Below are 27,914 nucleotides of genomic sequence, written 5' to 3'. Positions count from 1 at the left end.
GACCACACAAGGACCAGCCGGTCACGAATGAACATTTATTGAGTGTCCGCATGTGCACAGCTTTGAACTTGGAGATCACAGAACGCACTGGGGAGGGAAGAGGAGAGAGAAGCAAGGGATGAGGTTTGGGGGAGGGTCCCCCGGGGTTCATAAGAAAGGTAGTCCCTGCTGGAGCCGCAAGTCGCGTCTCTCTGCAAAGAGGAATCATAAGCAGGGGTGGGAATTAAAGCCAGGCACCACGATGGCGATGAGGGTCAACCACTAAGGAAACATGCGGATTCTGGGTAAGTGTCCCTCCTGTTCCTGGCTCCAGCCAAGCCAGATGGCACGAGGGGGACAGGGATTAGAGGCTCAGGTGTCCAAGCAGGGATAAGGACAGGCAAAATAAATAAACCCTCAACCCCCATTGTCACTCTGCTGCAACATGACACAAAAGCTTAGAGGCCAGGGCCTAATGACTCCTGGGTCCCCTCAAGGAAGCTCAGGTGGAAGGAGGTTTCCATACCCCCACGCCAGGCCTGTCTGCCCCAGGATTCCCTGGAAGGATGGGGCAGTTCAGACCCTGGGTCATTGAATTTGATAGGAAGAACTGCGATGTCAGTGGCCTGAGTCTGCTCTCCACCCAAGGGGCTGAGGGCAAGAGCCAAATGGCCAATTTGAAGGACGTGGACCTGGGAGGCTAGAGGGGACACCACAGCCTCAGGGGAGCCCACGCCCTGGCCGGCAGGGTACATGGGCTGAGGCAGCTAGCTCCTGCCAGCCCTATACCACCCTGGGGCCTCCCTCCTGTGGAGGAGCCTGACAGAGGGCACAATGACAACCAGTGCCCCCCCTTCCCTGGGGGCTGCTCCAACCTTCCCCGGCCTGGCAGGGACAGCCACATTGATTTCCAAGCCAATCCCTGCCCCCATGGGGACCCGGGGGAGGGGGACGGGATGCAGTTCCTTATACTTGAGGGGTGGGCTCCGTGCCCTTGCCCTCAGAAAAGCCAGAAAGCTGGGATGTTTGGGGGGGGGAGTTTGGGGAAGGGGGTCCAGTCTGGGAGCTTCAGGGAAGATGCCTCCTCCCTCCTTCCCTCGCTGCCCACCCCCGGGTCTGTCCCCAGCGGACACCCGCTCAGGGCTCCGACAGGCACTGCTCCAGGGCGGCCATGCGGTAGTGGCTGGCCGTCTCCTCACCCGCCTGCAGCCGCATCGCCTCCCGGCACAGCCGGTTGGCCCGTGCCAGCTCCACCAGGACGCCCTGATAGGCGGCGACCATCTCGGGCTTGACGGAGTTGGGGCTGACGCTGGCGAGCAGCTGGAGCAGCTCCTGTGGCCAGCGGGAGCGCAGGGCGGCGGGGGCCAGCCAGGGCAGCAGGGGCACGCAGCCTGTGAAGGCCTGCATGCCCAGGAACCAGAGCTCCTGCAGGTCGGCCCAGATGCCCTCATAGTCGGGGGACAGGACCAGCACTGCCTGGTCCGAGCCCGGCGTGGCCCGCGCCACATGGGACTGTGATAGGAAGAGGATGGCGGCTGCGAAGAAACCTCGGGAGGCTGGCGTTCCCTGGAGAGCTGGAAGGCAAGGGGGTGGAGGGTGCATGAGGCCGGTGGGCCGGCTGCTTGCCCTGACCCTTACTTTCCCCTCTCGTGGCGGACACACTCCAGGCCTGCCATCAGCCTGCCTGGGCTCAAGCCCTACCCTCGACTCCACTGTGTGACCTTGGCTAATCCACTTTCCTGGCTCTCATTTCCTTACGTGTGAAACGGGGCCAACAGTGCTAATCTTAGCAATCCGTTGTGAGAATTAAATGTAATAATCTTGGTACACTCAAGCTCCGGGTCAGGCCTTATTGTAGCCAGGGTAGTGATGGGAGAACCTCTGGGCCTAGAGAGCTCCAGGCGACGGCGCTCATGCCAATTGATTTCTGGGCCAGAAGAGGGCGCCAGAGTGGGGGGGGGGGGCCCAGGGCTTGGCTTACCTGCCACGCAGGGGGGCTCACCCCCCTACTGCAGACCCTCTCAGGGAGGCTGTCAGTCCAACCTGGTGGCACTTGTGGGTGAACAGCACTGGGGCTCTACTCAGAGGCTGAGATGAGGCAGCCTGGGACTGAGGGAGCATGGGGCTAGAGCACACGGGCGGCTTGGGGTCCACTGGGACATGTTCCCTTCCCACTGCTGGGGGACCCTGCTGGGATCCCCGCACAGGGAACAGAGAGGCAGCTGAGGGTACAGGCTCATTACGCCCTGTTCCCGGGCATCTGCTCAGCTCCTCCAACCTGACAGATGGGACACAGGGAACAGGCGGGGACAGAGGGACCCAAGCAGACACCCACGGCCAAAGTGGGAGACACGGAGGGCTGGCAGGGGCGGGAGGGGATGTCCTCCCTCCCCCTGCACAGAGCCAGGGGGAGGCAGGGTTGCAGAGGTCTGTGCAGAGGAGCACCAAAGTGCTGAAGCCTGTCACGAGGGAGGTGAGGTGTTGAGCAGAGAAAAACCTCAATGGGAGGAATAAGCTTTCTGACTCAAGGCCTGGGTGGGGGAGGCTCCACCTTGAAAACACTGGATTCAGACTCCTTGGGCTGCTGGGAATTCCAGGTGCTTATGCCTCTGCCTTCGAGCAGGCCTGTTCTTACACCCACCAGACCTTGCCTTAAAAGTCTTCAGAAGGAAGAGAATGTTATCATTTGGGGAAGAAGGGTGGGGTAGGGTGGGGGATGGAGACACACTTCAGAGACTGCCTCTTGACTGGAAAATTCTGTTCAAACCGTTCCTTGCAAATGGGGACTTATGCCTGGAAGACAATAGGTCCACCCTGGTCCTTTGCCCCTACCCTTTAGGACTGGGTCCCCAGGGCTTACCTGGAGAGGTGCTGAGGAGCCGGGCCATGAGAAGGCCCAGGGTGGCCACATTGGCAGCCAGAAGCAATCTCCCATGCTGCTGCACCAGTGAGGGCAGCGATGTCATCAGGGTGTTCATGAGAGATGTGAAGCAGGCATCCCGCCTGGGGAGAAAGGGAGGGAAAGATGGGGGAGGAGTGGTTGGTGGAGCTAGACCAAGGACTGGGAAAACCTGGGATTTTGGGCTCCCAGCTTCACCAGGCAGGGTTTGGCAAGAAATGAGGCAGCAGGGTCAAGAGTTAACTTTGGGCCCATTCATGACCTCTGGGGAGCAGAGACGGGTCATGGCTGGAGCAGAAAGACAGGCCCAGAGGCCTTCTGGACATGCCAAATCCTCACGTGGGGTGTCTCTGTCTATTCTGGGAGCCTTTCATTCTAACCGTAACAGGAACCCACGGGCACAGGGAAGCAAAGTCGAGATGGAGATCCGAGGTGAGTCTGAGCAGCCCCCCTTGCTTCCTCCCACCTCCTCCCCAGCCTCACTTGATTAGCCCCGGTGCGGTGACCACGAGGTTGAGGAAGATGTGACAGCAGGTCTGCAGGCCGATCTCCACGCTGTCAGGCAGCACTGAGGTATCGTGGCCCGGGGACGTGAGCTCCCACTGCTGCAAGAAATACTTGCAGAGAAGTGAGGGGGCTCCCTCCTTGATCAGGATCTCCCGGGGCCCATCTTCGACAGTCAGGTGGCACCAGCCGGGCAGAAGGAGCCTAGGGGCGTGGAAGGAACAGACGTGTAAGGGGTGGGGAGAGATGAAGGCACAAGGAGTCCCTCTTTTGGGGCATCCCACCTGAGAGAAATGAAAGCAGGGGGGAAGGACCCAGCTTTGTAGGTCCCGCAGAGAACATACAGACGCTGTGGTCCTTCACGGGCCTGGGCTCAAACTTGGGCTCTGCCTTGTGGTGCGCGTGTGGGCCAGTTACTTTAACCTTGAGTCTCGGTTTGCTCATCCTGAACACACGGATGAGACTTGTCATAGATCTGCTGTGTGGACCGAATGAGATTGTTTTGGTAAAAGGTAGAGCAAAATGCCTGGCGTGTAGTAACTGCTCGATAAGCACGAGTTCTCTCTTTATAGACAAATCTGGGCCGGGCAAGTAAGACTTGGCTGAGCAGGAGTCCTGCGTGAACAAGCCCCCCCAAAACCCAGAAATAATCCTAAAGGAAATCTCATGCCCCAATCAGGAAGCCTGGCACAGAGCAGTTCGGGGGAGTGGGGGGGAGGAGGTGTCCCCCTGTTACACTTTTCTTTAGAACAGTCTGGCTGGACAGACTCTAACTACAAACTCACCGGAGAGCATCCCCCGGCCAGGTGGGCCCTGGGGCGGTGGGGGAGATGGCCAGGGTGGCCACCTGCTGGGAGAGGTCATTCGCCTCCTCGGCCTCCTCGTAGAGGGTCTTGGCATAGCGCACAAGGAAGGGCAGCAGCTGGCAGACCTCCTTGCGCAGGGATGAGGTCTCCTCGGCCAGCCAGGCCCCCAGGATCCGCACCGAAGCAAACACAAAGGGCTCCTTCTGCTTCTCTGGCCCCACCTGTTGCCATGGGACCCCCGTGAGATGGAGCAGGACCAGAGACCCTCCCCGGCCGGGACAGCATGCCAGCCAGCCTAGGAATAACACAACTAGAAGGGAATTCTGGCCAGGGAGCCCCTCAAGAGGGAAGCCCAGTGTACCCAGCACCTGGCACATGGTAAAGACGCACCCAGCAGAGGCCTGGCACAGAGCAGGCCCTCAGGGCATGTCTGCTGGGGGAACTGGACTTCAGATATGTCCCCACACTCACTGGGGCTCAACCCCCCACCCACCTCTAAAGTACCTCAAGGCTCCAACACAACTCACAGGTCCAAAGCTAGTTAGACCCTCCCTCTATAGCAGCTCTGACCTGGGAGGAGTTAGCTGAACCTCTCCAGAGGCCAGGAACCAGCAGCCCCGCTCCTTTGCCCGGCTCTGGCACAGGTCTGTACGTGCAGGTGCATGAAACAATGCGAGACGTTGAGCCGAACAGACTGCTTCGATTTGGTGTGCGTGTGTACTGGGGGGAGGGTTGTGAGTGGGAAGTCACCGTGTTGTGTGTGTGCGTGTGTGTGTATTGTGATGTGAGTGCACATATGGTGTGTGGTATGGTGCTTGTGTGGAGGCTCAGGGGGGAGGGAGAGGGAGGCTCGGCCACACTACTCCCGGGAGTGCTGCAGGATCAGCCCTCAGAGTGGCATCTTGCCCTCTCCCCATTACTGCAGCCATACGTTCATGTCCCTCTTTGCCTTGCCTTCCAGCCCCCCACCACACTAGGCTCCCTGTGCGGGACTGCTGTGCCCTCACCTGCAGCAGGTAGTGGATGACAGCCCCGATGGCCTCCTTCATGATGCTCACGAGCTGCACCTTCTGTGGCTCCTTGAGCAGCGACTGCTCACAGCGGGTGCACTCCTGGATCCCCAATTCCATGAGGGCGTAGCAGGCGGTCACCACATCCTCTTTCACTTCCGTGCCGGTCTCCTCCAGCGCCAGCCGTACCTCCACACATGCCAGATTCACCAACAGGGCCAGGAACTTGCTCCCGGAGTTGCCCACTGGGATCCAGTCGGAGCCGCAGGCGTGCGCCAGGCGGGCGGCCAGCTTTAGGGCAGGGTTGCGCTGCCAGGAGCTCAGCTTGCTGCCCAGGATGCGTGCCAGCCCGGCCTGCAGATCCCGGAGGCACTCAGAGGGCACGGTTGTTGGGGGCAGAAAGAGGGGCAGCAGCTGGCAGAGCTCAAACTTGCTGGCATCCTCGGCTTTCTGGAAATCTTCACTGAGGCCCCGTAATACAGCCAGGAGGTCAGGCTCCGCCTCCTTCCAGCACTGGGTCTCCGCAGCTGCCAGCAGCCCCACTAGAAGTGCCAGGGCCTGGTCAAAGCCATAGCCGTGGCCCAGGTATGCTTGACACAGGGCGGACACGGTGCCCCCAGCAATGAGGTGCCGGGGCCCACGGGGTGTGCCTGCCACAGCTGTCAGGCATTGGTAGGTGTCATCGATCATGGAACGGCGAGCAGCATCATCCGGGTCCCCCCGGGCAGTGAGGAAGGTGCTAAGGATGGGGATCTTGTTCAGGACCTGGGGATGGGCGGCCAGTTCAGGGTCACTGCAGAAGCAGGCCAGCAGGGCCACACCCAGGGCTCGGAGAACATGGTCGGGGCAGCCATCTGGTGCCTCCTTGGTGGTCAGGAGACGATTGGGGAAGGTGAAGCCTACAGCATCGAAGATCCGCCGCCGAGTTTTGGCATCGATGTCACCTGCTTTGACTGCCTTGGTCACCTAAGGGGGGGTATGTGCTATCAGCGGGATGAAAGGAAGACTGCCCCCCTGCCCCCTGGGGGCGCTGACTGTTAGCAAGGTTGGGTCACCGAAGGGGACTCATGCGAGGGTCCAGAGGTCATTTCATCCAGTTCCTTCCCTCCCCTGGGTTGTGACCTCTGGGATCCCTCATCTGTGATTACCTCCACAAAAGGGAGGTCCAAGCCTCCTCAACTACTCATGCTGCCGTTTCATCGCCTGGTCATCTGGGAAGTTCTTCCTGATATTTCATCTAGATGCCAACAACCCGAGTTGCGCTTCGATCTCAGTTTAAAATCTCCCATGGGTTTAGGGTCTCTCCCTAATTGCTCCCCGCAAGAGAAGCCTCTGATCCATTCCCGCCACCTTCTCAGGGGAAATGGCTCCTGTGTCTCGCCACTCTGCCTGTCAAAACATTTCCCCTTACATTTCACCTCAACACCTCCTCTGCTGCAGTGTGAGCCCTTGACTCTGGAGCCTTCTCCCTGTTGCCATGGCAAACAAGCAGCGACTGTACTCCCTCCTCCCTTCACCCCCCACACACCAACCCCCCCTTCCCAGCACTGCAGCTCCTGCTCTGCTGGCCCCAGTGTGGTTCCTCCGACAGGGCTAAGCCCCAAACCAGCATCCTCACCCTCAACCTACCTACTGCCTCCCGGCCATCCCCTGAGACCCCTTCCCAGTTACTTCTAGCTCTGCTGTTCTCTCCACCCCCAGAGCAATCATCTCCAGCCCTCAAGTACTCTGCACTAGTTACTACCTGCTGCTGTCACCCTATGAGTCAGCTCCCATCTGCTCCGGGACGCCCCAGAGAGCAGACCCAGGCAGCCTCCTCCGAGGCTCCTAGGGACCCAAGTCTTATTCACCCCCATTCTCCCCTTTGGCCCCATACTCAGGGGAGCAAAGAAGAGTCCAAAGGTAGGCTTCTGGGGCCTTCTTTGGTGCCTCCAGGAATGCCAGCAATCACCCATGTATCCTTGGGGACTTTTTGTCCCCATTCAAGGGGTCCCAACCACCCAGCCCTTCCCACCTCCCAATTTTCAGTCAGTGCCTTACTAGCAGCAGGGCTGCAAACTGCTCGCTGTCATTCTTGGCCTCACGGAGGGCTCCCAGGTAGCGCTCCAGGGTGGGGTTCCGGCTCTCTGCCTGGTTCAGAGCTGGCTCGCAATCCGAGGCCATGATGCCCGCCTTGCCCAACTGTGAACACAAGAGGGACTGAGCATCCCTCTGCAGAGGAGGGGTGGGGGTGGGAGTGGAGGATGGAGGGAGGGATTAGCACAGAGGGAGGGATCAGGAGGGATGGGTTGCACAAGACTGACCTCCCTTGTGGCAGCCCCTTAAAGGCACTGGACCCTCAAGTCCTTAGGGGTGAAGAAGGGACCCTGGTCCAAGGTCACCTCCAGAAAGCGGGAAGGAAGGGCCATGCATCCTGCTGCTCAGCTGGACAGCTCTCCTTACCAATTTCCCAGGAGTGGGAGGGGGCTGGCCCCACTGCTCAGCTGTCCCCTGGCACCAGAGGCTGGTTTAATCTCCCTCCACCCAGGCATATACCAGGAGGGAGAGGTGAGGACAGACAGGAAGGAATGGAGACATACATGGGTGAAGTTCGATTATCCGGACTCAGACTGACATGAGGGAAAAGGGCATCCTAGGTTTCCCTTCCCCTCCCTTCTCCAGAACAGGCAGGAAGACAAGCTTCAGCAGAAGTGAGGATGCAGGGTGCTGACGAGGGAAGGCTTGGAGGCCCCTCTGGGGACCCCACCCCTCCAGCCAGGGCTCTCAATCGCCCCCGCAGGCTCCTTGCCTCCTCTCCTTTCCCTCCCTCGGGCAGAAGCTGCAGCAGCAGCAGCGGCAGCGGCAGCAGCAGAAGCAGCGGTAGAATTAACCCTTCGCGTTCCCTCTTCTCGCCCTCCCCGCCCCGCTACCAGCCTGTGGATGCCGGCAGGGGCTGGAGAAGCAAGAAGGGGTCCCGGGTAGCTCCCAGGACAACGGAGAATCCAAAGGCCGGATAATCGAAGCAGGGCTGCTGAGATGGGGAGATGAGAAGGGGAAGTGGGTTCCTAGCGGTCACCACCTGTCCCGCCGCAGCCAGGTCACAACACGACATTGATGAAGTCACGACAGGGCGGCGATGAGATCACACTTCACGATGGCGCGGTGATGTCACGAAGAGATCACGGCAAAAATCACGACATGGACAGCCCCCAAAGATGACAGGGCAAATTAAAAAAAAAATATATATATATAGGTATATATTGAAAAGGGCTGTGACAAAATGGAGTCTCGACAGGGCACGATGATGTCGCGATATGGCGCGATGGAGTCGCGATAGGGTCCCCGGGGTGTGTCGGCATCGATCAGCGCCGGCTCGGCGAGGCCCCGGCTGGGATGTAGGGGAGGGCCTGAAGGGGGCTGAGCTCACCAGGCTGCGGCCCGGAGCGGCGAAATCTTCTCCGAGCTCGATGCTCCGGGAGCCTGGGGCCGCTGCTCACGCCGCTTTGCCCACTCCCGGCTCCAGGCGGCTGCAGCTCCACCCCCACCCCCGCAGCGCTCTCGACCAATCCTCGGCGGCTTCACTCCGGGCTCTGGCCAATGGCACGCCTGGGCGCTAAGCCGTAGAGCGTGCTGCCATTGCCGCCATCTTGGTTGTGGGTATTGCCCGAGTCCCGGGCCTGTGGCTCGCGGAGGGCAGGCGAAGGAGCAGACTTCTTGTGGAGAGCGGGAGGAGACAGCCTGGGGGGTCCAGGTTCCTTCGCTCGTGCGTAGTTCTGTCCCTCAGCACTGCCCCTCCTCCCCCTCCGGCTCGCGGCTGGACTTGAGCTTCCGGAGAGGGGGGTGCTCGGGAGGGCTGGTTAGCATGAAGAGTGTGTTTCCGGGTTGAGCCCGGGAGGTGGGAGGAGGCGGCGTTTCCGGCCGCGGTCGCTGTCCTGGGAGGCTGAGGCGAGAGGGAGCTGTCCGGGTGGGGAGCCCGCACTACCTTCTTCCTTTTCCTCCTCCTCCGGGTGAGGGGAGCGAAGGTTGGGGCCCCGACCCCATGGACCGGGAGGAGGCGGAGGCCGCCGAGAGCCGGGGCCCCGCTGTGTGGCCCTGAGCCCCGGTAGGTGGCCGGGGGCGGCTGGCTGCCAGGCCAAGGACCACGAGCTCAGGGGAGGGGCAAGCGGGACGGGCTATTTCTGAGGGTGCGCTGGCCGGGTGTTGGGACCCGGAGGTGGCGCTCCTGGCCCGGCTAGGGCAGCCAGCTGCTTTTGGCTTTTTGCAGGTGCGGAGCTGGAGTCACAGGCCAAACCCCGCTTCTCTCGGGCCCGGGCCTGGTCACGCAGCATCCTCCATCCCTTGACAGACTGACCCGTCTCGGGGCGCCGCTCTCCTTCCTCCCTCGACTTTGGCAGCCTCGCCCTTAGCTGCTGTCTCTTGTGTTTGGTCTCCTCACCAAGATAGAAAGTTGATGCGGAATAAGGGGGGCGGGGCTGAGCAGGGCGGGTAAATTACCCTGCGAAACCTGCCTTATTCCGGATTTAGAAAATTATTCCCCACGGAGGGGTTCTGTGGTGTCTGCAATGAGCACAAAGGTGAAACGCAGGAAGTCAAAAGAAAACCTCAGGCGATTCTAGGAAAGCTTTTCCTTCTCTCGACTCCTGGTGCTTGTGCTCAACCGACCATAGATGCACTTAGTGTAGAGAATTAGCTGACTGTCCTTGTGCTTTCTTCTGTGATTAACAAACCGGGAGCTGGGAACAGACTGGAAAGACGGCCTCCCAGAACAATCTGTTCATTTTTCCAGCTATTTGGAAAACAATGTCTGCAAATATAAGCAGAGTTATTCATGGCAGTCTGTTCTGTAACTTTCCCAAATATCTTGAGACTTTTTTTTTTTTAAAGAGCTTTATTCTTGATTACTCATACCAGCTGAATAGGCTGTTTCAGACTTGCTCTGTCGTTGTTCAAACATATCTTATCGCTGTGTACATAAATGGAGTTCCACGTATGTAGCTGACAGACTGAACTATGATACATCCCCCATCAACCTGAAGTATTAAGTAAACATTACCCCCTGCTCTGTCTGAACAGCTGCTGCAACAGAGTGCTTTTATTTCGGGTGTACTTGTAACGCCCTAAATGCCAAAACTATTGCAAGCTTTTCTAGATTTTCGTTTGTCAAGTATTGTGGGGGTGTGTGTGCTCTCCCTGTGTTTTTACCCTTTGATTCTATAACAAACCGTTTGGCTCTTGGTGATGTGTTGTTCTTGCCTCTGGTCAGCAAGGCTTTGAGGACTCTAGCAGTGATTTGTGCCCTTAGGCAATTGTAGATTTCAGAGGCATGGCTGGTTGGGAGTTCACATGAAAAGAGCTCTGCCTCTCTCTTATGCATGGCTTGTAAGACATTGCACTTCTAATCGGCTTGCTAATTCAATGGTGTTTATTACTCCCATTTTCAAAACCTATTCATTTCTTTTATGCTTCTATCGCCCACCTGTCACGCTATTGATGACAGGTGTTGAGTCACTTTGAGTTTAAAATCCTTTTGTGGTAGGCAGAAATGTGTTGGGTAAGATCCGTACACACACACACACACACACACACACACACACTCTCACTCTCTCCCTCCCTGTTCCATCTTGGAAGGCTAGAGAAGTTGCTGGATAGACTTTCTAACTTAGGCTCATTTCATAATCTCTTGAACATGTCACTGGCCCGCACATCTTTCAGCTCCCTGCTCCCTAATGTACAACTTCAAAACTACAAGAAATCAGAATGGATGGAAGTGAATGAGAAAGAAGTCCTTCAGATGCTTGAGGCTAGGTGAAGACCTTTTCTTGGGTGGGCTGTACGTCAGTTTTGCAGCTGTGTGTCCATGTCTGTGTGTGCATGTATCTATTTTCTGGTCTTAGTCAATATTGATCCCCAGCCTTTGTGACGCCAGTATCCTTGTATGCTGGCTGCGGTTGGCGGTTGGAGTCATTTGCCACATGTGGGTGACAGGTGCACATTTAGGACAGAAGAATTTGAATTGCTTCTTCAGAACGCAACCAATCTTCATGATATTGCCAAGATTTATGTAATAATTTATACAGTGTAGGGAAGTTGTATAAGACAGATGAAACAGATGACAATTATTTTTTCTCTGGAAGGGACCTAAATTATCTGGCTCCTAGATTCTGGAATAGCCAGAAAAATATCTAGCACATAGTAAGTGCTGTGCAAATATTTGTTGAGTGTACCTATGAATTCAAGTCAGGAATTGCAAATGAGTCTAGAGATCAGGGAGGTGACATCGAAGTATAACTTGGATAGATTTTTAAGATCATAGTGGTGGGGCAGTAGTAAATGGGAGAGTGCATGCATTTCCTAAAGACAGTCACATGAAAATTTTTTTTAAAGCACAGCTAGACAAAACTCTCAGGTGCTCAACTCTGGTAGTCCAAACTCTTCATAGATAAGAAGGTGTGTTTGGTCAAAGTCAGAAAGCTTTTAGTGGCAGAACTGGAACTGAAACTCTTTAGGCTGGTGTTTTCCATTCTTCCTCACTGGTGATTTACTGTTAGCTTAGAAAATAATAGAATGTAAAATGTTTCTGTTTTACAGTGGATTCATTTCATATCCCTTGCTATGTTTTTATCCTGATAATTATAGGCTTTGTCAAGGCTCAGGTTTAAAATTTACAGGCAGGTATGAACAGTGAAAGACAAACTTGAAATTTCTCTTCCCCCTAATCTGTCACATTCTCTAGCACTCTTCATTTCCAGGAATCAATTATTAATTACTTGGCATATAATTTCTTCTCTTTCTGTCTTTATAGTGAATTGGTTCCACCTGTCTGGAAGGCCATGGAGAAGAGGCTGGGAGTCAAGCCAAGCCCTGCTTCCTGGATTTTATTGGGATTTTGTTGGCAGATATCCGTGAAATGGTTGAGAAGCCTGTACCCGTTTTATACTTGCTTCTGCTTCAGTGCTCTGTGGTTGTCAACAGGTACCATTTTCTTTATATAGATTTAAGATAAAAGGGCACTTTGTGTGAGTCTTTCAGTTCATATTAAAGACAAGTAGGAGGCAGAAAAGTAATCTGCTAATTGACAGAAATGGTCATCCTTTGTATTTTAAGATTTTATTTATTTATGTGTCAGAGAGAGAGAGTGAGCACAAGCAGGGGAAGCAGAAGGCAGAGGAAGAAGCAGGCTCCCCACTGAGCAAGGATCCCAATGGGGGACTTGATGTGGGGCTCAATCCCAGGACCCTGAGATCAGGACCTGAGCCGAAGGCAAATGCTTAACCGACTGAGCCACCCAGGAGTCTGAATGGTCATCCTTTTGGTGGACACTTAGTTTGTTGGGTTTATTTGTTTTGGAAACACAATTAAAATTGGGTTCTTTTTTGTAAAGGGGGATTGGCGTGATCGTTTTAAGATTTGGTGAAGATGTAAATGAAGAGAAAAACATTTGAAAGTTGGAAAGACCTGAGTTCTGGAGCTGGATGTTTCTACTTACTATGAAAACTTGAGCAAGTTACCTATTATCTGTAAAGAAGGCTAAGATTTACCTTATAGGTTGATATGAGAAACACTGTAATTAAAGTGTGTTGTACAGCCCTGTGAAAATAGGTGCTCAGTAAATGATTCTTTGCTTCCTTTCCTTTCCTAAAGTAATCTTCACTTGTAAGAAGAATGCTTTCTTCCTAGAGATTATCTCACCAGGCTAGAACCTCTTGCCAGGAAAGAGTGTGAAGAAGTCCTCTTTCTTTCTTTCATTTTTTCCCTTTCAATTCTTCTTTTGACATTGTTCTTTGCAGAGTATGGAATGTGAGAGAAGAGCAGTTTCAGAAAGACTTCACAGTATGCTGCCATTCTGGGCAGTGACAAAGCTTTGTGTTGTAGAGTCCACTGTCTGGGATAGCTAATCAGCCTTTTGGCTCCTGTAATTCTAAAGATTTCTGTTGCTTTCCCAAAGGAATTGGTGGTCGTGATCTAGAGAATCAAGTAATTACTGTATTTAGCAATTTCAGTAACATCAGCTTTGGGGTTTTTGTTGTCTTGCAGTGGTGGTTGATGATTGCATAATTATAGCAGTGGAAATTGCAGTTGACAGAAAGCTGACCTAAATGTTTTTTTACCCAGATGATGCTTTGCTGGGACAGCTAACTATTTCAGGCCAACATTTTATGTAAGATCATTTGAGTTAAATAAGTAACTGATTTAGCACTATCAGAGTAGGAAAATCGCATTTTTTGAAGAGTACCTACCAAATACCAGGCCCTTGGTTATAAACGTTACATAGCTTATCTCACTTAATCCTCACGATAATCCTAAAACAGGTAGCTTTAGTCTCATTTTATACATAAAGAAATTGAGGCCCAGAGAGGCAAAATGACTTGACCAGGATCACACGGCAAGAACACTATAGAGCCAAGAGTCTAAATCCAGGTCTGTTCACTCAGTAGCCTGTGCTCTTTTTCTTCGGCTACTATGCCTTCCAACCACAGGTAATCTTTTGGAGGACCAAAGATAGGTTTTTACACTGAACCATGATGAGAAGCTTGTTATTTGAGGAATTCAGCCTAGAGGGGAGGGAGAAGCATTTCTGAGTGTTTCTGTATTTGTAGTCAGTAGCACTTGGTTAAACAGAATACTGTGGGCTTACTGGGCTAGGCTTTAGTATCCCCTCGGCTTGGTGCTTAAAAATGGCAACGGTGAGCAGACTGAGTATAGAAGTGCAAAAGTGGTATTGTTAGGAGTGGTTCTGGTGGGGATTAGATTGTACCGCTTTCATTTTAGAGATGTTTGGAGCTTCTGCCATGGGAGAATCAAGAACCATGCGTGTTCAAACTGAGGGAACATGCGGGTAATACAAGACAGACAGATTTGTAATGTATTTTAATTAAATTAAATTAAATTTATTTAATTTATTTAATGTATTTTAACTTTTTCACATCAGTTTCTTAACAAACATAGTATCTTAATAGAAAAAATGAATAAAGGACATACAAAGAGAGAAAAAAGATACGTACAGGGCGCCTGGGTGGCTCAGTCGTTAAGCGTCTGCCTTCAGCTCAGGTCATGATCCTGGTGTCCTGGGATTGAGCCCCACGTTGGGCTGCTTGCTCAGTGGGAAGCCTGCTTCTCCCTCTCCCACTCCCCTTGCTTGTGTTCCCTCTCTTGCTGTGCCTGTCTCTCTGACAAATAAATAAATAAAATCTTAAATAAAAAAAGATACATACAGGTAGTATCATAAATAAGAAATTAAAATGATGTATAAGCATTTATAAATGTACATTCTCATTACTAACCGAAGAACTGCAGATTAATTTTTTTTTAATTGAGTAATCACGGTGCCCAATGTGGGTGTCAAACTCACAATCCCAAGATCAAGAGTCCCATGTTCCACCAACTGAGCCAGCCATGTGCCCCCAAAGAACCGCAGATTAAAATGAGAGATCATTTTTTAGCTTATCATATTGATGAGGATCAGAGTAAATATATTTAATGCTGCCTAGCGGTGATGTGGTTACCCTCATACTGTGCTGGGAAGTTTGAACAGAGAACTTTTGACATAAATATCGAGATCCTTAAAAAGTTAGTATCTTTTGACCTGGTAATTGCCCTTTTAGGAGTTTATCTCAAGGATATATTTAGATGGCTATGAATGAGAACAGTCATTTATTCTACATTGGAAAACATTGCCACAACCTGTCAGGAGCGTGGTGAGATTGTGGCATGCCACATGTGAAATATTATCCAACTTCAAAATTCACAGTTTAGAAGAATAAGTACATGGGAGATGCTCTTTTGTTTTTGTTTTTTTTTTTGAAAGATTTTATTTATTTATTTGACAGAGACCACAAGTAGGCAGAGAGGCAGGCAGAGAGATAGAGGAGGAAGCAGGCTTCCTGCTGAGCAGAGAGCCCGATGCGGGGCTCGATCCCAGGACCCTGAGATCATGACCTGAGCTGAAGGCAGAGGCTTAATGCACTGAGCCACCCAGGCGCCCCATAGTGGGCTTCTTTTTAATTTCAACTTCTGGGTTCGGTACTGAAACCCACTGCTAAAAAGCAGTGATTATAATTTGACAAAAGTTGCTCTATGTTTTCCTTAGGGACCTTTGAATCACTGTTTTTCTATTTAATGTTATTGTTAAATGGCTTAAAAGTAGCATTTTGGACTTGGAGATTATCTGCAGGTGAAAGTGAGGTGACACCAAGAATTTGGAAATTCCTGCAATAGGTATCAGCTTCTTAAGGGCAGACGTTTTGCCTGTTTTACCTACACTGGGTATTCCCAGCAGGTACCAAGTGCTTGGCAGATAGTAGGTGCACCATAAAAATATTTGTTGGCTGAATAAATTAGTAAGTTAGAATAAATTAGTAAGTTAGTAAGGGAATTGTCCTTTGAGAATTAAACTTTAACATAATTTGTTATTTGAGAGGTAAAGCTTAAAATTAACACACTCAGAACAGAGGTACATGAAGGTACCTTAAGGAGATACAGTGCCTTTGAGAAAAACAAGATCTGATTTAAGTATTCACAAATATGTTAACATATCTAAAGAAAGAATATGTACATCTCCAGAGTTCTGTCTGCATGTGTGTGGGAGGTGAGAGGGCCTGAACCAGCATTGGAAACCTAAGCCATGGAGAGTTACAGAGGCTCCTATAAGCTGAAAGCTAACAACTAGCTCTGAACACTCTCGCTGCCATTCCCCTGCTGCTGGGAGGTAGACTACACAGTTAGTTAATAAGTAAGTTCAGAGAAGTGTTCCGTTCAGAACGAGTTTTTTGAGAACTCACTAGCAGTGCGGTCCTAGGGTAGGCATGCGGGTAATAAAGATCAGAACAACACAGTACAGCACTTCTTGCCCTGGAAGAACGCCCAGTTCCCTGAGGGCAATGAACGTTTAAGACCTGTGCCGTGGTAGGTGAAAAGGCAGAGGGATGCAGTGCTGTTCTCTGTCCCCTTCCAGACGATGCACTGCACTTCGTAATTATTTTTCCCTCATTCCCTTGTCAGCTTGTTCTTCAATGTTTTCTTCTTCAGGGTTCTGTTTCTCTCTACTCTTTCTTGTCTCACTCTTATGTGTTTCCCTTGGGCAACCTCATTTTTTCCCCATAACTGTAACCCTTGTGCTCTTGACTCCCAAACTCATAGCTATTCATTTACTCCTTTCCAGAGCACACAGCCACCTGTATGTCACATTTTTCTAACTGGATGTCTCACGGCTACCTCTAACTTAATGTATCAAGACCAAACCTGTGGTCCTTTACCCCTCTTTCTGCTGTATTCCCTACAGCAGTGAAGAGACCACCTCCACTTGCATTCCGATGTAGAAATCCCCGAGTCATTACACACTCCTTTCTCTCCTCCATGTTAGAATCACTATTCATGGAGTCCCGTCTCATGCCTTCATGCAGAGTGCTCTGTTGCTCGGCATATGCCATTACTGTTCTCACTGATGGATTCTGATTCAGGTAAGCATAAGCTCCTTTCTGACATGTTCCCTGAGGTCCTTGGTTTGAGCTTACTCTTTAATGTTCTCATAGAGTCTGTACATCTTTCTTAAACTATGCTATACTGTGGGGTTTTAGGCTGTGTTGAGGAGAGGTTCAGAGGAGGTCTTGCTCTAAAGTGTAGTCCTTAGTCCTAAGGTGAGGCCTTTCTGGTGTCTGCTAGTCTGAGGTGTGATTTCTTCACTCTGACAGAGTCAAATTCCAGATGCTCTTATTCCTGCCCCCAGCACTGCTTGACCTCTGGTGATTCTGTTTCCCTCTCAGCGCTTTAGCATCTACTATCTAATAAACCTCAGATCTTGCCCGGTGCCTTTACATTCCAGCCCTCAGGCTGGCAAGGGACCTTCCCAAAGGACTTCTGGGGCTCCCTCTTCTCACAGCTCCTTCCTCTCCAGTGTCTCACCTCTCCAGTTCTAGCCAAATTTAGAACTCGGCTTCCTGGGCTCAGTGAGGCCCCTGTGTTCTCTTTGGGTTCCAGCTTTCAGTGCCATGGTTGGGAAGTTGTCCCTTAACAGAGAACTGGGCAGTTGTAGGCCTCAGGTCAAGTTTCCCCTCTCTCGGGGATTGCAGCCTTGCACTGCCTGTCATCTCCTGACTAAAAGCACTTGTATATTATGTCTAGTTCTGTAATTATTTATGGTAGGTATTGGGTCTGGTGCCAGGTATGCCAAGGAGTAACCTCTGTTCTAAGTCAGTAACTTAAGTAATCCTAGCAGATGTGGCTGGAAGCAGATGGTTACTGTGATTGATCACTTACGTGTCTCCTTCATTAAACTGTCTTAATCATAGTTACATAGCTAGCATTTAGCATGTAGTAGGTTGCAGTAAAGGTTTGTTGGGTTAACCTAATGACAATGCTGGAAATAGCACCATGTTGGAATATACATGTTGAGGAGAATTGTTCTTTCCTACTCTGTTTTTCTATCGTGGCTCTATGGGCACTTCACTTCCCAGGAGGGAAAAGAAGCTGGAAGGTCATTTTTGCTCTTTTTTCTACCTTTTCTCTGTTTCTCTCCCTGAAGGGAAGAGTGCTTTTTTCTGATTGGTGAGGTTGGAAAAGAATCCTGTTGTATGGAATGGCCAGTCTTCAGGATTGGCATGTGTTCTCTCCCTGCCGTGCTCTAACTGGTCTGCCCATGTCCAAACAGCCTGCATGTGTCCATTTGGCTAAGCTTAATTAAGTACTGGAAAGCCCATTTGTGACTGTACATCTAAGCTATATTCTCCAGTCACCTTACCACTTATAAAGATTATATATATATATATATATATATATATACACACATATATATATAGACACATATATATATATTTTTAATCTTAGAGAGCACACATGTGAGCAAGAGTGTATGTGGGGGTAGGGGGCAGAGAGGGAAGAGAATCTTAAGCACAGCCTGTGCTGAGGGTAGAACCCAATGCTTGGCTTGATCTCACAACCCTGTGATCATGACCCGAGTTGAGACGAGTCAGATGCTTAACCGACTGTGCCACCCCGGCGCCCCTGTAAAGATATTTTGATCTCCATTTATCTCAGCCATATTTTTTTTTAAATTTTTTATTTTCTAAGTAATCTCTACACCCAACGTGGGGCTTGAACTCACAATCCCGAGATCAAGAGTTGCATGCTATACTGACTGAGGCAGCCAGGCACCCCTGCTATATTTTATTTTTAATTTAGTCCCAAACTCAAGGTAGGATGTGACAAAGACAGCTCCTAGCTTAGCAAAAAGTCTTTTCTCCACTAGTTGCCATTCTCTTTCTGTTCTCGTAACTGCCACCATTTGCCCCTCACAGACAGAAGACACCTGAACTCACTTTCCTCCTTTGCCTCTACTCTTTGGTTGTTCTTTGACGGCTATAATACCAGACAGACCGAGTGGTATCTTTTTCTTTTAAGAGAGTAATATATTTTGACCATGCATTGGTCTGATATTTAGGAGAATACATTTTCAGGAGACTTTTTAGGGGGCATTATATCTCTGCTCTTCTTGCTGGGTACCTAATTTAAGGTGGATGACTAATGGAGTAGATCTCGTAACAATGAACCTTCAGCAGGAACTTTCTCCTGCCAAACTGTCCTATATTCTTAACTATATTGCAGTACGGGAAGGTGATAAATTATTAATCCTAAATCTGTCTTCTCAGATTGTAGGATAATGACTTGAGTACATGGCAGCTGGGGAAAGGTAGAGTTTTCTGGTTGTTAACACAAACCGTGCAGGCTTTTTGATTCTAAAATTCAGCTAGCATTAAGCAAGTCTTTGGGATCTTGTTATATCACAATTTAATTGACCTAAGACCAGTGAAAATCCTCTAAAATTAACCTTTCTCCCAATGAAATGAAGAAGTAATTGTGTCTTGCTTAGACACTCTTCAGTAAAAGATAATCATCTTAAGTCTTGCTCTGTATCTTGGAGTATAATTTTGGTGAGTACTTTTTGCCCTTCAGAAACATAATGCAAACACAAATGTATTTCCTAACTTGTGTGAAGTGAAGAGGGATAAGAAAATGGCGTAATTGGGCAGTAAATCCAATGTGATTTAAAAACTGTCTGAAGTGGCCTTGCCTCAGGAATTCCTCAAGGGAGGGAATAATAAAAGTGGAGGAATTTATAAAAACAAAATAACAATTGTGGGGCCAAAGCAAGCCTTTTGGCTTATTTTGGAAATTGCATAAAAATCTTACTAATTGGAACGGCTTCCAATTCACGGTATCATGTGAAATTGGTAGGAATGTGATCGAGAACTGTGTGTGTGGTTCATGTTTAGACATCTCAGATGAGTAGTATTGAAAAGTTTGGGTCAAAATGCATAGCTCTTGGTTTGAGGGCCTGCCTTTTCAGCTTTCTTTCTGATCCTTCATCCAAGAGCTTTGTTAAGAAAAGTCAGCCTACGTGGTTAAGATCCTTGAGCCACTTTTGATTTCAGACAATAATGGATAGATTTTAGAAAGAAGTTGCAAGAATGGGGCTTGACTACCTACGTAGTCATCGGCCGAGTCTGGGTTCTCTTATATACGGGGCGGTGTTACTGAAACCCACCTTTCATCAGGTTTCTCATCTACAAAATGAGAATGACAGTACCTCTCAGAGGATTGTTGTGAGGATTAAATAAAATATTCACACAAATATTTTACCTACACCCAGGTGCATAAATAACAATTCAGCAAATGTTAACAGTAGTCATTATAAAATGATAATGTAAAATCCTGTTTGGTTCAACTCTTGTCTAACCCCAAGATGACTCAGTGGGCAGCAGGTTTGAGTTCTCTGCTAGCTTCTTGAACCTCCATCCAGTGGATCTCAGTTCCTACATTTTTAGAAGTAGAATGCAGGTAGGCAGCTGGCTTTCTTGCACTGTTAGGAAAAGGAAACCATCATTTATATCCCTTTATAGACCTGTGGTTGGTTGACAGGATGAGCTCTGTTGTCTGTTTTCCATACTTAACAACATGCCACTGAGGAACATGACATTTATTTCCTCCTTTAGCCAGGGATACTTTTTCTCTGAAACAGAACTCTGTTCTGCTCTCATGACACTACCTGGCCCTCAGCCCCGATTCACTGTCCTCCAAACTGATGATGTGCCGTGCTTGGTAAGGCCTTGTGCTAGGTCTGGTTATTGCTTTGACTGAGGCTGATCCAATAGCACTTTTGGATTTTGTGTCAGAAGTAGCTTGCCAGAGTTAGTCCCTTCCTTTGAAACCCATTTATTGCGTACCTATAATCCTAGACATTAGAAATGCAGTGGTGAGTAAGGCGGACATGGTCTCTGTGCTCCTGGAGCTTGCAGTGTGTTGATTCCTTTGCCATTCCTAGGGGACAGAAAAATCTCTTTGGAAGGGCTGATGTTATTACTGGTATCAAGAGTCCCTTGGAAGAGGCTGATGTCTTCCTGGGGTCCCAGGGTAATTCAGTGACAGAGGAGACCCAGTCTTCTTTGCAAAATCCTAGAAATGTAGGAGACTAGGCAATTTGATGTCTGGCTTCAATAGAGTAACCTTTTGCTAAGAATTGTGTAGGTGAAGCCCCTGTCTACAATACAGTATATTTTCAGCATTCCTTTCAGTCTCTACTCTCTCCACAATAGCTACTCTCTCCACCAGTGTCCACTGATAAGTGGTGAGGGTGGTTATCTCGAGATTTGGGAAAGGGTGACAGCTGCAGCCTTTGTCCCTACTTGGAGTGTTTGTCCTCTGGTGACTTCATAATAAGTATTAGATACACCCAGCCAGGCAGCTCTCGAAACTCTTTCTGTGTCAGTGTGTCCTGTCTTTTTGGCATCAGGGTGGTTATTCAGGCGGTCTGGTGAATGGTTCCAATGCCTAGCATCAGGCAAGCACCGAATCCTACAAATTCTGAACTTCTCTGGTTAATCACAAAAAAACTGTAAAATACCCTAAGATAAGCAAGAGTTAAGAATGTCCCTGAATGATGCATTAACCATCACAGACACTGTTCTAGGAGAAACAAAAGCATAGAGGAATGCTGGCCAAGCCCTGTTCGAAACCCCACCGACTGCAGACAGCTGCTGCTGTGGTGAGTGCCCAGTGTCACTCATCCTGTTCCCCTTCTCAAACCCTCCCAGTGAATGACAGGATTTTTAGGAATGCTGTCTTTCTTCCAACTGGCTTAACATTATGCTTTGATTCTAATCCAGCAGCACATTTGAGTTTGAAATAAATGTGTGCTCACGGATTCCCTCACTTTTAGGTAATAAGGGGAGTGACTGGTATAATCAGACCTGGGAGATGGTGTGTTTATATTGATCTGGTTTTCCTTCTCTCCTCTAATTTCAGGTTCAGGCTTAAATTTTTGAAAGGACTGGCTTTTAAAAGAAATGGCTCTTCTGTTTGCATGTGTGTGTGTGTGTGTGTGTGAGTGTGTGTGTGAGAGAGAGAGAGAGAGAGATACAGCTCCATGTTTATTGTCTTTAACTGGGGGCAACCTGCATCAGCTGGAGGCTTACGGAAGTGGGCCAGGTAAAATGAGTGAGTCTTCATCAGAATAAATAGAGAAGCTGCAGAGCCTGATTCCATTTCAGAAAGTTGAGTAATCTACGTCCTGCTGGGTCAGTCCGTGGCTTTTCGCAGGAAGCAAAACAGCCGCAAGTGCAGAAGCAGTGCCGCGCTCTCTCTACCTGTGCGTTCTATTCCCTCAGTCTCTAACTGCTTCTTTTCAAAACCGCTCTCAGCTGCGCTCTCCAGAGTATGCCTATCAGCCGCACCCTGACATTTCTCACAATGCACTTTTCAACTAACAGGGTGAATTCTCCCGTTACCTCGTCTGTGAAAGGTTAAAGGGAGGGCTTGGCTTCTAAGCTCAGGTAAGCGGACCTTGAGCAGGGTCATTTGCCCGGGATGGTCAAGGCAGAAGCAAAAGTTGTCTGGCCTTTCCACGGAGACTTTCGCTGACAAGCACACCCTCCTTTCCTTTCCACGCTGTTTTGATGGAGCTCTTTCGCCTCCACTCTTTCATCTTTCACGTGGGGGTTGCTGCCTTGGCAGCATGGCTGCCTCTGTCAGTGGGGAGGAGGAGGTGAAGAGCGAAGGCCCTGTGTATGGTGTGTTTTCAAGGGTTTTCCTATGTGTCTGTGGGGGGAGGGGAGAGAGAGAGAGAGTGTGTGTGTGTGTGTGTGTGTCTGCTAGTCACACACATTTGGATATCCTTACTGTCCTGCCCAGACTAATGTCACTTTTGAAGCAGCAGAGAAGTATTGCTGGTTTACAGATGATGCTAAGGAAAGGCCAGTGTCTCTGTGGCTCCAGGGAGTCCATACTGTGTCATTTGGTGGTGAGAAGTGTTGACCATCTTGCCCCAGTTTTTATTTCTGTCAGTAGAATGGGTATTATAATGAATTTGAAAATGGAGGTTTAAGAGAAGAATATGTGTAAGTACATGTCTTCAATATGAAGTCTGTTAGGAGCCCCATGACTGCAGTAAATAAACCAAACGTTACAAATTATCTGAATGTTGGTGCTGCATTATGTTGATGGCTTTAACTAGATTACACTCTCCTAATATTTATGGTCCCTAGTTCTTTGTATGTGTTGTCTTATATTCAGTGCCTTAAAATATGCTTATTGCATTTTTAATACCTTCTCTAGATTGCTTAATTCAAATCACCTAATGATAGTTTATATCTAGGTGTTATGTACATACTGTAGATACATACAATTCAGGTCAAAAGACACTGTCCCAAGCTAAATAAAACCTAGTTCCTGGCATCAAAGAGCTCACACTATGGAGGCAGAGATAGATATAGAAACATATAGAAGCATGATAAATTCCAAGATGTGCCATGGGAGCACAAAGAATCGGGCAGGGAAGAGCTGAACCCTGTTCTATAACAGGCTGCTGAGACAAGTGATATTCTAAACCCTTTGAACTTCCTTCTCCCAGAGTCATTTGAAGTGGTTTTTAACCCACAGAGCGCTTTTCTGTTCTTTATCTTAGAGAGAGAGGTAGAGACGGAGTATGTACAGCTCTGTAAAGTCTAGAGAATAAGAGTCCTGAGAAAATTATTTCTGTACAGATACAGATTGGCTTGGATTTAATTTAAATAAACTGGCTCTCAAAAATTCTAAGAATACTAACTACTCACACAGTTTTGCTTTCATTTACACACAGATGAGAAAGCATCTGTAGCTCTGCATTTTATTTGCTATAAGCAAAAAGTGGTTTAAGATATTTAAGTATTTGAAGCTTGGTTGTATTGAGTCCTCACATGTCCCAGTTCAGCCCACTGCAGGGTGGTTTTTTTTTTTTTTTTTTTTTTTTTTTATGACACTTACATAATTCTCCAAAAAGAGAGATTTTTAATGGATAAATTGACATAAACTTTTCCTCTGTTGGCCCTATCTGCTGAAATAGCACTTCATGGTTTGCTCCATTATTTTCTTATTTCCTCTCAAGCTTATTGTTATTTTATTGAATTTACATATCTCTGCCACAGTCCTCTAAATGACCTTCTCTTTAGAAAACCAAATCAGCCAGCAAAAAAATTTTAAAAACCTTCCCCAAAAACAAAGCAGTGCTCTGATTCAAGGTTCACTGTGTGGGTTTCCAGAGAAGGTTGGTATGATTGTGATGAATGCAAATAATTTATCAGCCCTGCAGTCAGAGACGGCAGTCAACTGCAGGTTTTTAACAATAACATCTGCAAGTAGTCCATAGAGGGAATTGCTAGGTTCATCACATCATACCTGGGGGCTTTCTCCATAGAAAAACAGTTTCTTTTTAGAACCGCTTTTATGTACAGGCTAGGGTTTATCTGTTATCATTTGATACCTGTGCTTTTTGAGGTACAAAGCCAGTGTTACTTAGAGAGGTGTGGGTTCCTTCATGCTGTGGCTTGGAGGCGTGCTCTTCTTGCTGACAGCATTCTTCAGTCTTTTAGTCATAAGGTGGTGGGAGAAAAAGCGAAGCAGGAGAGTCTGAGTATATTATATGCAGCCATATACCCCCCTAGTTACAGGTTTTTTGGTGTTTTTTTTTTTTAATCATTTGCCTCCAATCTGCCTTAAAATATTACAAAGTTTAATCATTTAATAGTTTAATCGCTTGCCTCCAATCTGCCCTTATATAAGTTTAATCATTTAATGGTTTAATCATTTGGCTCCCATCTGCCTTTAAATATTGTAAGGGCCTTGATGACTGGATCATTTTTGGTGACTTTATGGCAGGAGAGCTACTTTCAGCTCTACCAGTGTTTTGATTAATACTCTCACTTGCTGCTTGGTTGTGAAAATGGCTTTGGTCTAAACCTTACAGATAGGTCTTTGAAACTTAATAGCAACTGTATCCAGTTAATGCAAACTTTTGATTTTTTTAAAAAAGTATCAGGTGGACGCTAGAGGCATTAGAATTGTGATAGACTGGTTTCCATCTTTTCCGCCTAGGTGAGCAAAACTTTGAGTTTTTTCTTTTCCTTCTCGTCATTGCTCAGAAGAAGGAAAATTGAATGGACCTAGATGTCATCTGTGATGAATGGCCGTTTGTCTAGGTGAACTGGAAACCATTCTCCACTGTCACTTTGTTCAGAAAGTTCTGTGGTGAAAGCCTGTTTTTCCTTTGAGTGAGGTGGAGTGACCTGAACTAGCTAGGGGAACGGAAATTTGGTTTGTCCTTTCATGAGTAAAGATTGCTTTGTGATTTGAAAGGATTTATCAGTTTAGGCAGGAAAGGCTCTTTTCTAGCTGGTTATGTTCGATTCAACAACCTCTTCTTAATCCATTTGGCTTTTCTTCTGTGTCTCTTTTGCACATCTCATACCTCCCTTTCAGTGCTCTCTTCAGTCTAATTCAGAAAGCTATTTTCTCGTTTCTCAGTGAACTGGGAACTTTGCTTTTCTTTCCTGTCCCTGCTGCATTTTAGCCAAGGAAATTAATTAATATTAAGGAGCTGATTCAAATGACAACAACTCAAGTAAATCTGTAGTGGAGCTGACATCTTTTGCTAGATTTTGTCAGTTTAAAAAATTGCATAAATTTATTTAAATTTTGGGTGTTTACACAATTCTTTGAATGCCTTCTATATGCCAAGTATTTTACTGGGCCTACTAATACAGAGATATGAGAAGCAACCCAGCACTTAAACGGGGAAGAGTATATGAGGTAGACAAATATGATCCAGTGAAAGAAAATTCTGTGATGGAAGATATGCAGAGAGGGACCCTGGGGTAACGGTTTCCTCAAGGAAGGCTTTCTGGAAGAAGTGGTGCCTGTGCTAAAATGAAGTGTAATAACAACAAAAGTAATGGCAGCTAATATATACTGAGCTTTAACTACATGTCAGGCATTGTGTTAAGTACTTTGCATAGCTTACCTTTTTTTATGTCTATAACAACCCTGTGAGTTTAGGTACTGTTATCATTCCTATTTCTACTCGTGAAGAAACCAAGAAAAATGAGCTAAGATGACACGGCTAGTTAAGTTGGCTGCATAGATTCAGAACCAGTCAGTCCTGTTTCAGGGGTCACAACTTCAGCCTGTGTGGTAGGGGACAGAAGATGAGTGAGATAGAATAAGGGTATTGATCTTGATATGGAATTTTCTTTTGGAAACAATTTATTTTTATTTTTGTTTGCTGTTTTTTGTTTTTTGTTTTTTTTAAACTCAGATTTCCAGAAAGTTCTGTATGATCCTCACCTTGGATACTGGATGTATTTTTTTTTTTTTTTCATTAAACCAAGATTAAATGAGGGTGGTTTTCATAGTTCCTTTAACCTGTTAAGTATCAGTATTCTGCCTTAGGTAGGTAGATTAAAAGAACATTTCCTCCTCTTTTACCCATAAATATTGCCATCTTCCACAGAGATGTTATGGTTTTTCTCTTCAGCAATTTGCCATAATCCAGCACCTTAAGGCTTCTTTAGTGACAGTGTTTACAGGGAGGACTTAGTCTTTGGAACGCTTTTTTTTTTTTTTTTTTTTAAGATTTTATTTATTTATTTGTTGGAGAGAGCACAAGCAGAGAGAGTGGGAGGCAGAGGGAAAAGCAGGCTCCCCACTGAGCAAGGATCCCAGTGTGGGACTCAATCCCAGGACTGTGGGATCATGACCTGAGCTAAAGGCAGACACGTAATGGACTGAGCCACCCAGGCGCCCCTCTTCAGAATACTCTTAATCAGAGAAGTGCTACGGGGCTCAGGTTTTGTGATCATGTGGCTGGAAGCTTGTTTTCCATCTAGCAGACCATCAAGAGTTAACGTGAATAGTGGCTGTGAGGTATCTTTTGGGCAGCTGGTTCCATGGGGAGTTTGTCTTTGATCAGAATGGTCTTTGGGAAAAATGGAAATGTTACATACAGTCAAGGGAAAGGAGTCAGAATATGGACACAAAGCCTATTGATTCTTATTTAGCAGTTAGTTTAGTTTCAGCAAATCACCTACACCACAACATTTAACAAACTGTGCTCTTAACAAAGCTAGGCACACAGCAAAGGCAGTGAATGAATGGTAATTACTTTCTTTTCAAAGGGCTGCTTTGTGAGGCTGCTGCCACCTTTCAGTCTAACCTGTGCGCAGTTGAGGAAAAAGTGTTGGCCCTTTTGAAGGGAGAAAGGGCACCGGTTATTACCAAACTTCATAATACCTGACTGTGCCCTTCAGAGGATTTAGTTACCTCCCCTGCTTTGCTTTCTGAATGTGCCAACGCCCGCGGGAGAGAACTGGTGTGGGGAGTCACTGGAACCATTCTTGTATTTGTTTGTTAGTGGGTGTACAGGTGACAGACATGCTGACAGTCAAAAGGAAGGTGGAGGGTGCCCCCTGAGGTAGTTTGTATTTGAACAGTTCCTGTAAGTTGTTTCGGGATTGATAATATGCCTGCTTGTCTCATTTTCATATGGCAGCCATCTTGGCCGAGACCCATTGCTTCTGAGAGAATGCATACTTTTGGTTATAGCTGCAGGAAGACGGTGTGGAGCTAGAGTTCAGTCACTGACTTCACCAGATTTAAGGTTGCTGCTTCACTGCTTGATAATAGTTCCTTACAAGTATCATCATCAAAGGAAAGTTTCGAATGGATTCTTAACTGTATTATAAAATAGTGAGATTTCTAGAAAGGAATTTTAGTTTCAATGGATATTAAAAGTTAGTGCAAATTTTGCCTATATAATATCATTATTGTCCACAGAAACTTGGCTCCCCTTTCACCCCAGCAGAAGAATGTACCAGCTGGTTTTGTTTGTTTGTTTGTTTGTTTTGTTTTTTGAAGTCATACTGGCAGGGCATTCCCTCTACTCTCATTCCCACCATATCAGCCTTCCACTGGGATATGATTTGACAAATTTGGCTAAAGTATGAATTCCCAATGACCTTAACAGTATGGTTCCTGTGGTCGTGGGCATTCTGTCTCTGCTTCCTTCTTGGTTGGCAGCCAGAGCAGTTTCCAAATTACCTGGAAAAGTCAGGCTTGTTACCTGAGATTTACAGATGCCAGAGGCAACAGCACTGCCTCTCAGTGTTTCAGAAGTTGTTCACGGCTTCCTAAAGCATTTGATGATTTCCTCTGGCAATAATTTATTCTGTAGACTTTTCCACTCTGCTACTTGGAATTATGAAACCAGGTCTAGATTTTGTGCTAGATTTATTAGAATTCTGTATTTTGAGAGGTAGTAATGATAAGTAAGCATTGCTAGCATCAGAGTTCCCAGTTTTGGGGATCTTCCAGGTAGTACGTATGGGAGCTCTGTATTCTCTGCTTTGTTGTGGCTTTAGAAGGATTGGCTCTGCCCTCCTG

The 27,914-nt window shown here is 47.9% G+C and overlaps 2 protein-coding genes across 5 annotated transcripts in view; one reads left to right on the top strand and one right to left on the bottom strand.

Moving 5' to 3' along the window:
* Nucleotides 1-21: 21 nt before the first annotated feature.
* NCDN (neurochondrin) lies at nucleotides 22-8,473 on the bottom strand. Its single transcript, XM_032877220.1, has 7 exons — nucleotides 8,257-8,473; nucleotides 7,239-7,379; nucleotides 5,196-6,164; nucleotides 4,168-4,409; nucleotides 3,362-3,586; nucleotides 2,840-2,982; nucleotides 22-1,553 (listed from the first exon to the last, which is right to left on the bottom strand). Exons 1-7 carry the CDS (start codon nucleotides 8,287-8,289, stop codon nucleotides 1,117-1,119), a joined length of 2,190 nt encoding a protein of 729 aa, XP_032733111.1. The 5' UTR covers nucleotides 8,290-8,473; the 3' UTR covers nucleotides 22-1,116.
* A 367-nt stretch (nucleotides 8,474-8,840) lies between these two features.
* Nucleotides 8,841-27,914, top strand: part of KIAA0319L (KIAA0319 like) — an 88,413-nt gene continuing 69,339 nt past the window's right edge. The window contains exons 1-2 of one of the 4 annotated variants that reach the window (XM_032877218.1): nucleotides 8,841-8,940; nucleotides 11,980-12,149. In XM_032877218.1, the coding sequence (XP_032733109.1) occupies nucleotides 12,008-12,149 (142 nt within the window). In that variant the 5' untranslated portion in view covers nucleotides 8,841-8,940; nucleotides 11,980-12,007. Of the gene's footprint in view, nucleotides 8,941-9,086; nucleotides 9,280-11,979; nucleotides 12,150-27,914 lie in introns of those variants that run through there. The other 3 variants (XM_032877219.1, XM_032877217.1, XM_032877216.1) reach the window with 3 other exon arrangements.

The sequence above is a fragment of the Lontra canadensis genome, unplaced genomic scaffold, assembly GCF_010015895.1.
Source record: "Lontra canadensis isolate GAN:19392208 unplaced genomic scaffold, GSC_riverotter_1.0 scaffold60, whole genome shotgun sequence".
Taxonomy (NCBI): Eukaryota; Metazoa; Chordata; class Mammalia; order Carnivora; family Mustelidae; genus Lontra; species Lontra canadensis.
This window is presented reverse-complemented; position numbering and strand designations above follow the sequence as displayed.

Bases quoted from the DNA above. Each gene is read 5' to 3' on its own strand.
- NCDN (XM_032877220.1), bottom strand. From the start codon at position 8,289: ATGTCGTGTTGTGACCTGGCTGCGGCGGGACAG. The intron at 7,380-8,256 runs GTGGTGACCGCT...TTGTGTTCACAG, and splicing joins ACCTGGCTGCGGCGGGACAG to TTGGGCAAGGCGGGCATCAT. The intron at 1,554-2,839 runs GTAAGCCCTGGG...CTTGCCTTCCAG, and splicing joins GCTCCTCAGCACCTCTCCAG to CTCTCCAGGGAACGCCAGCC.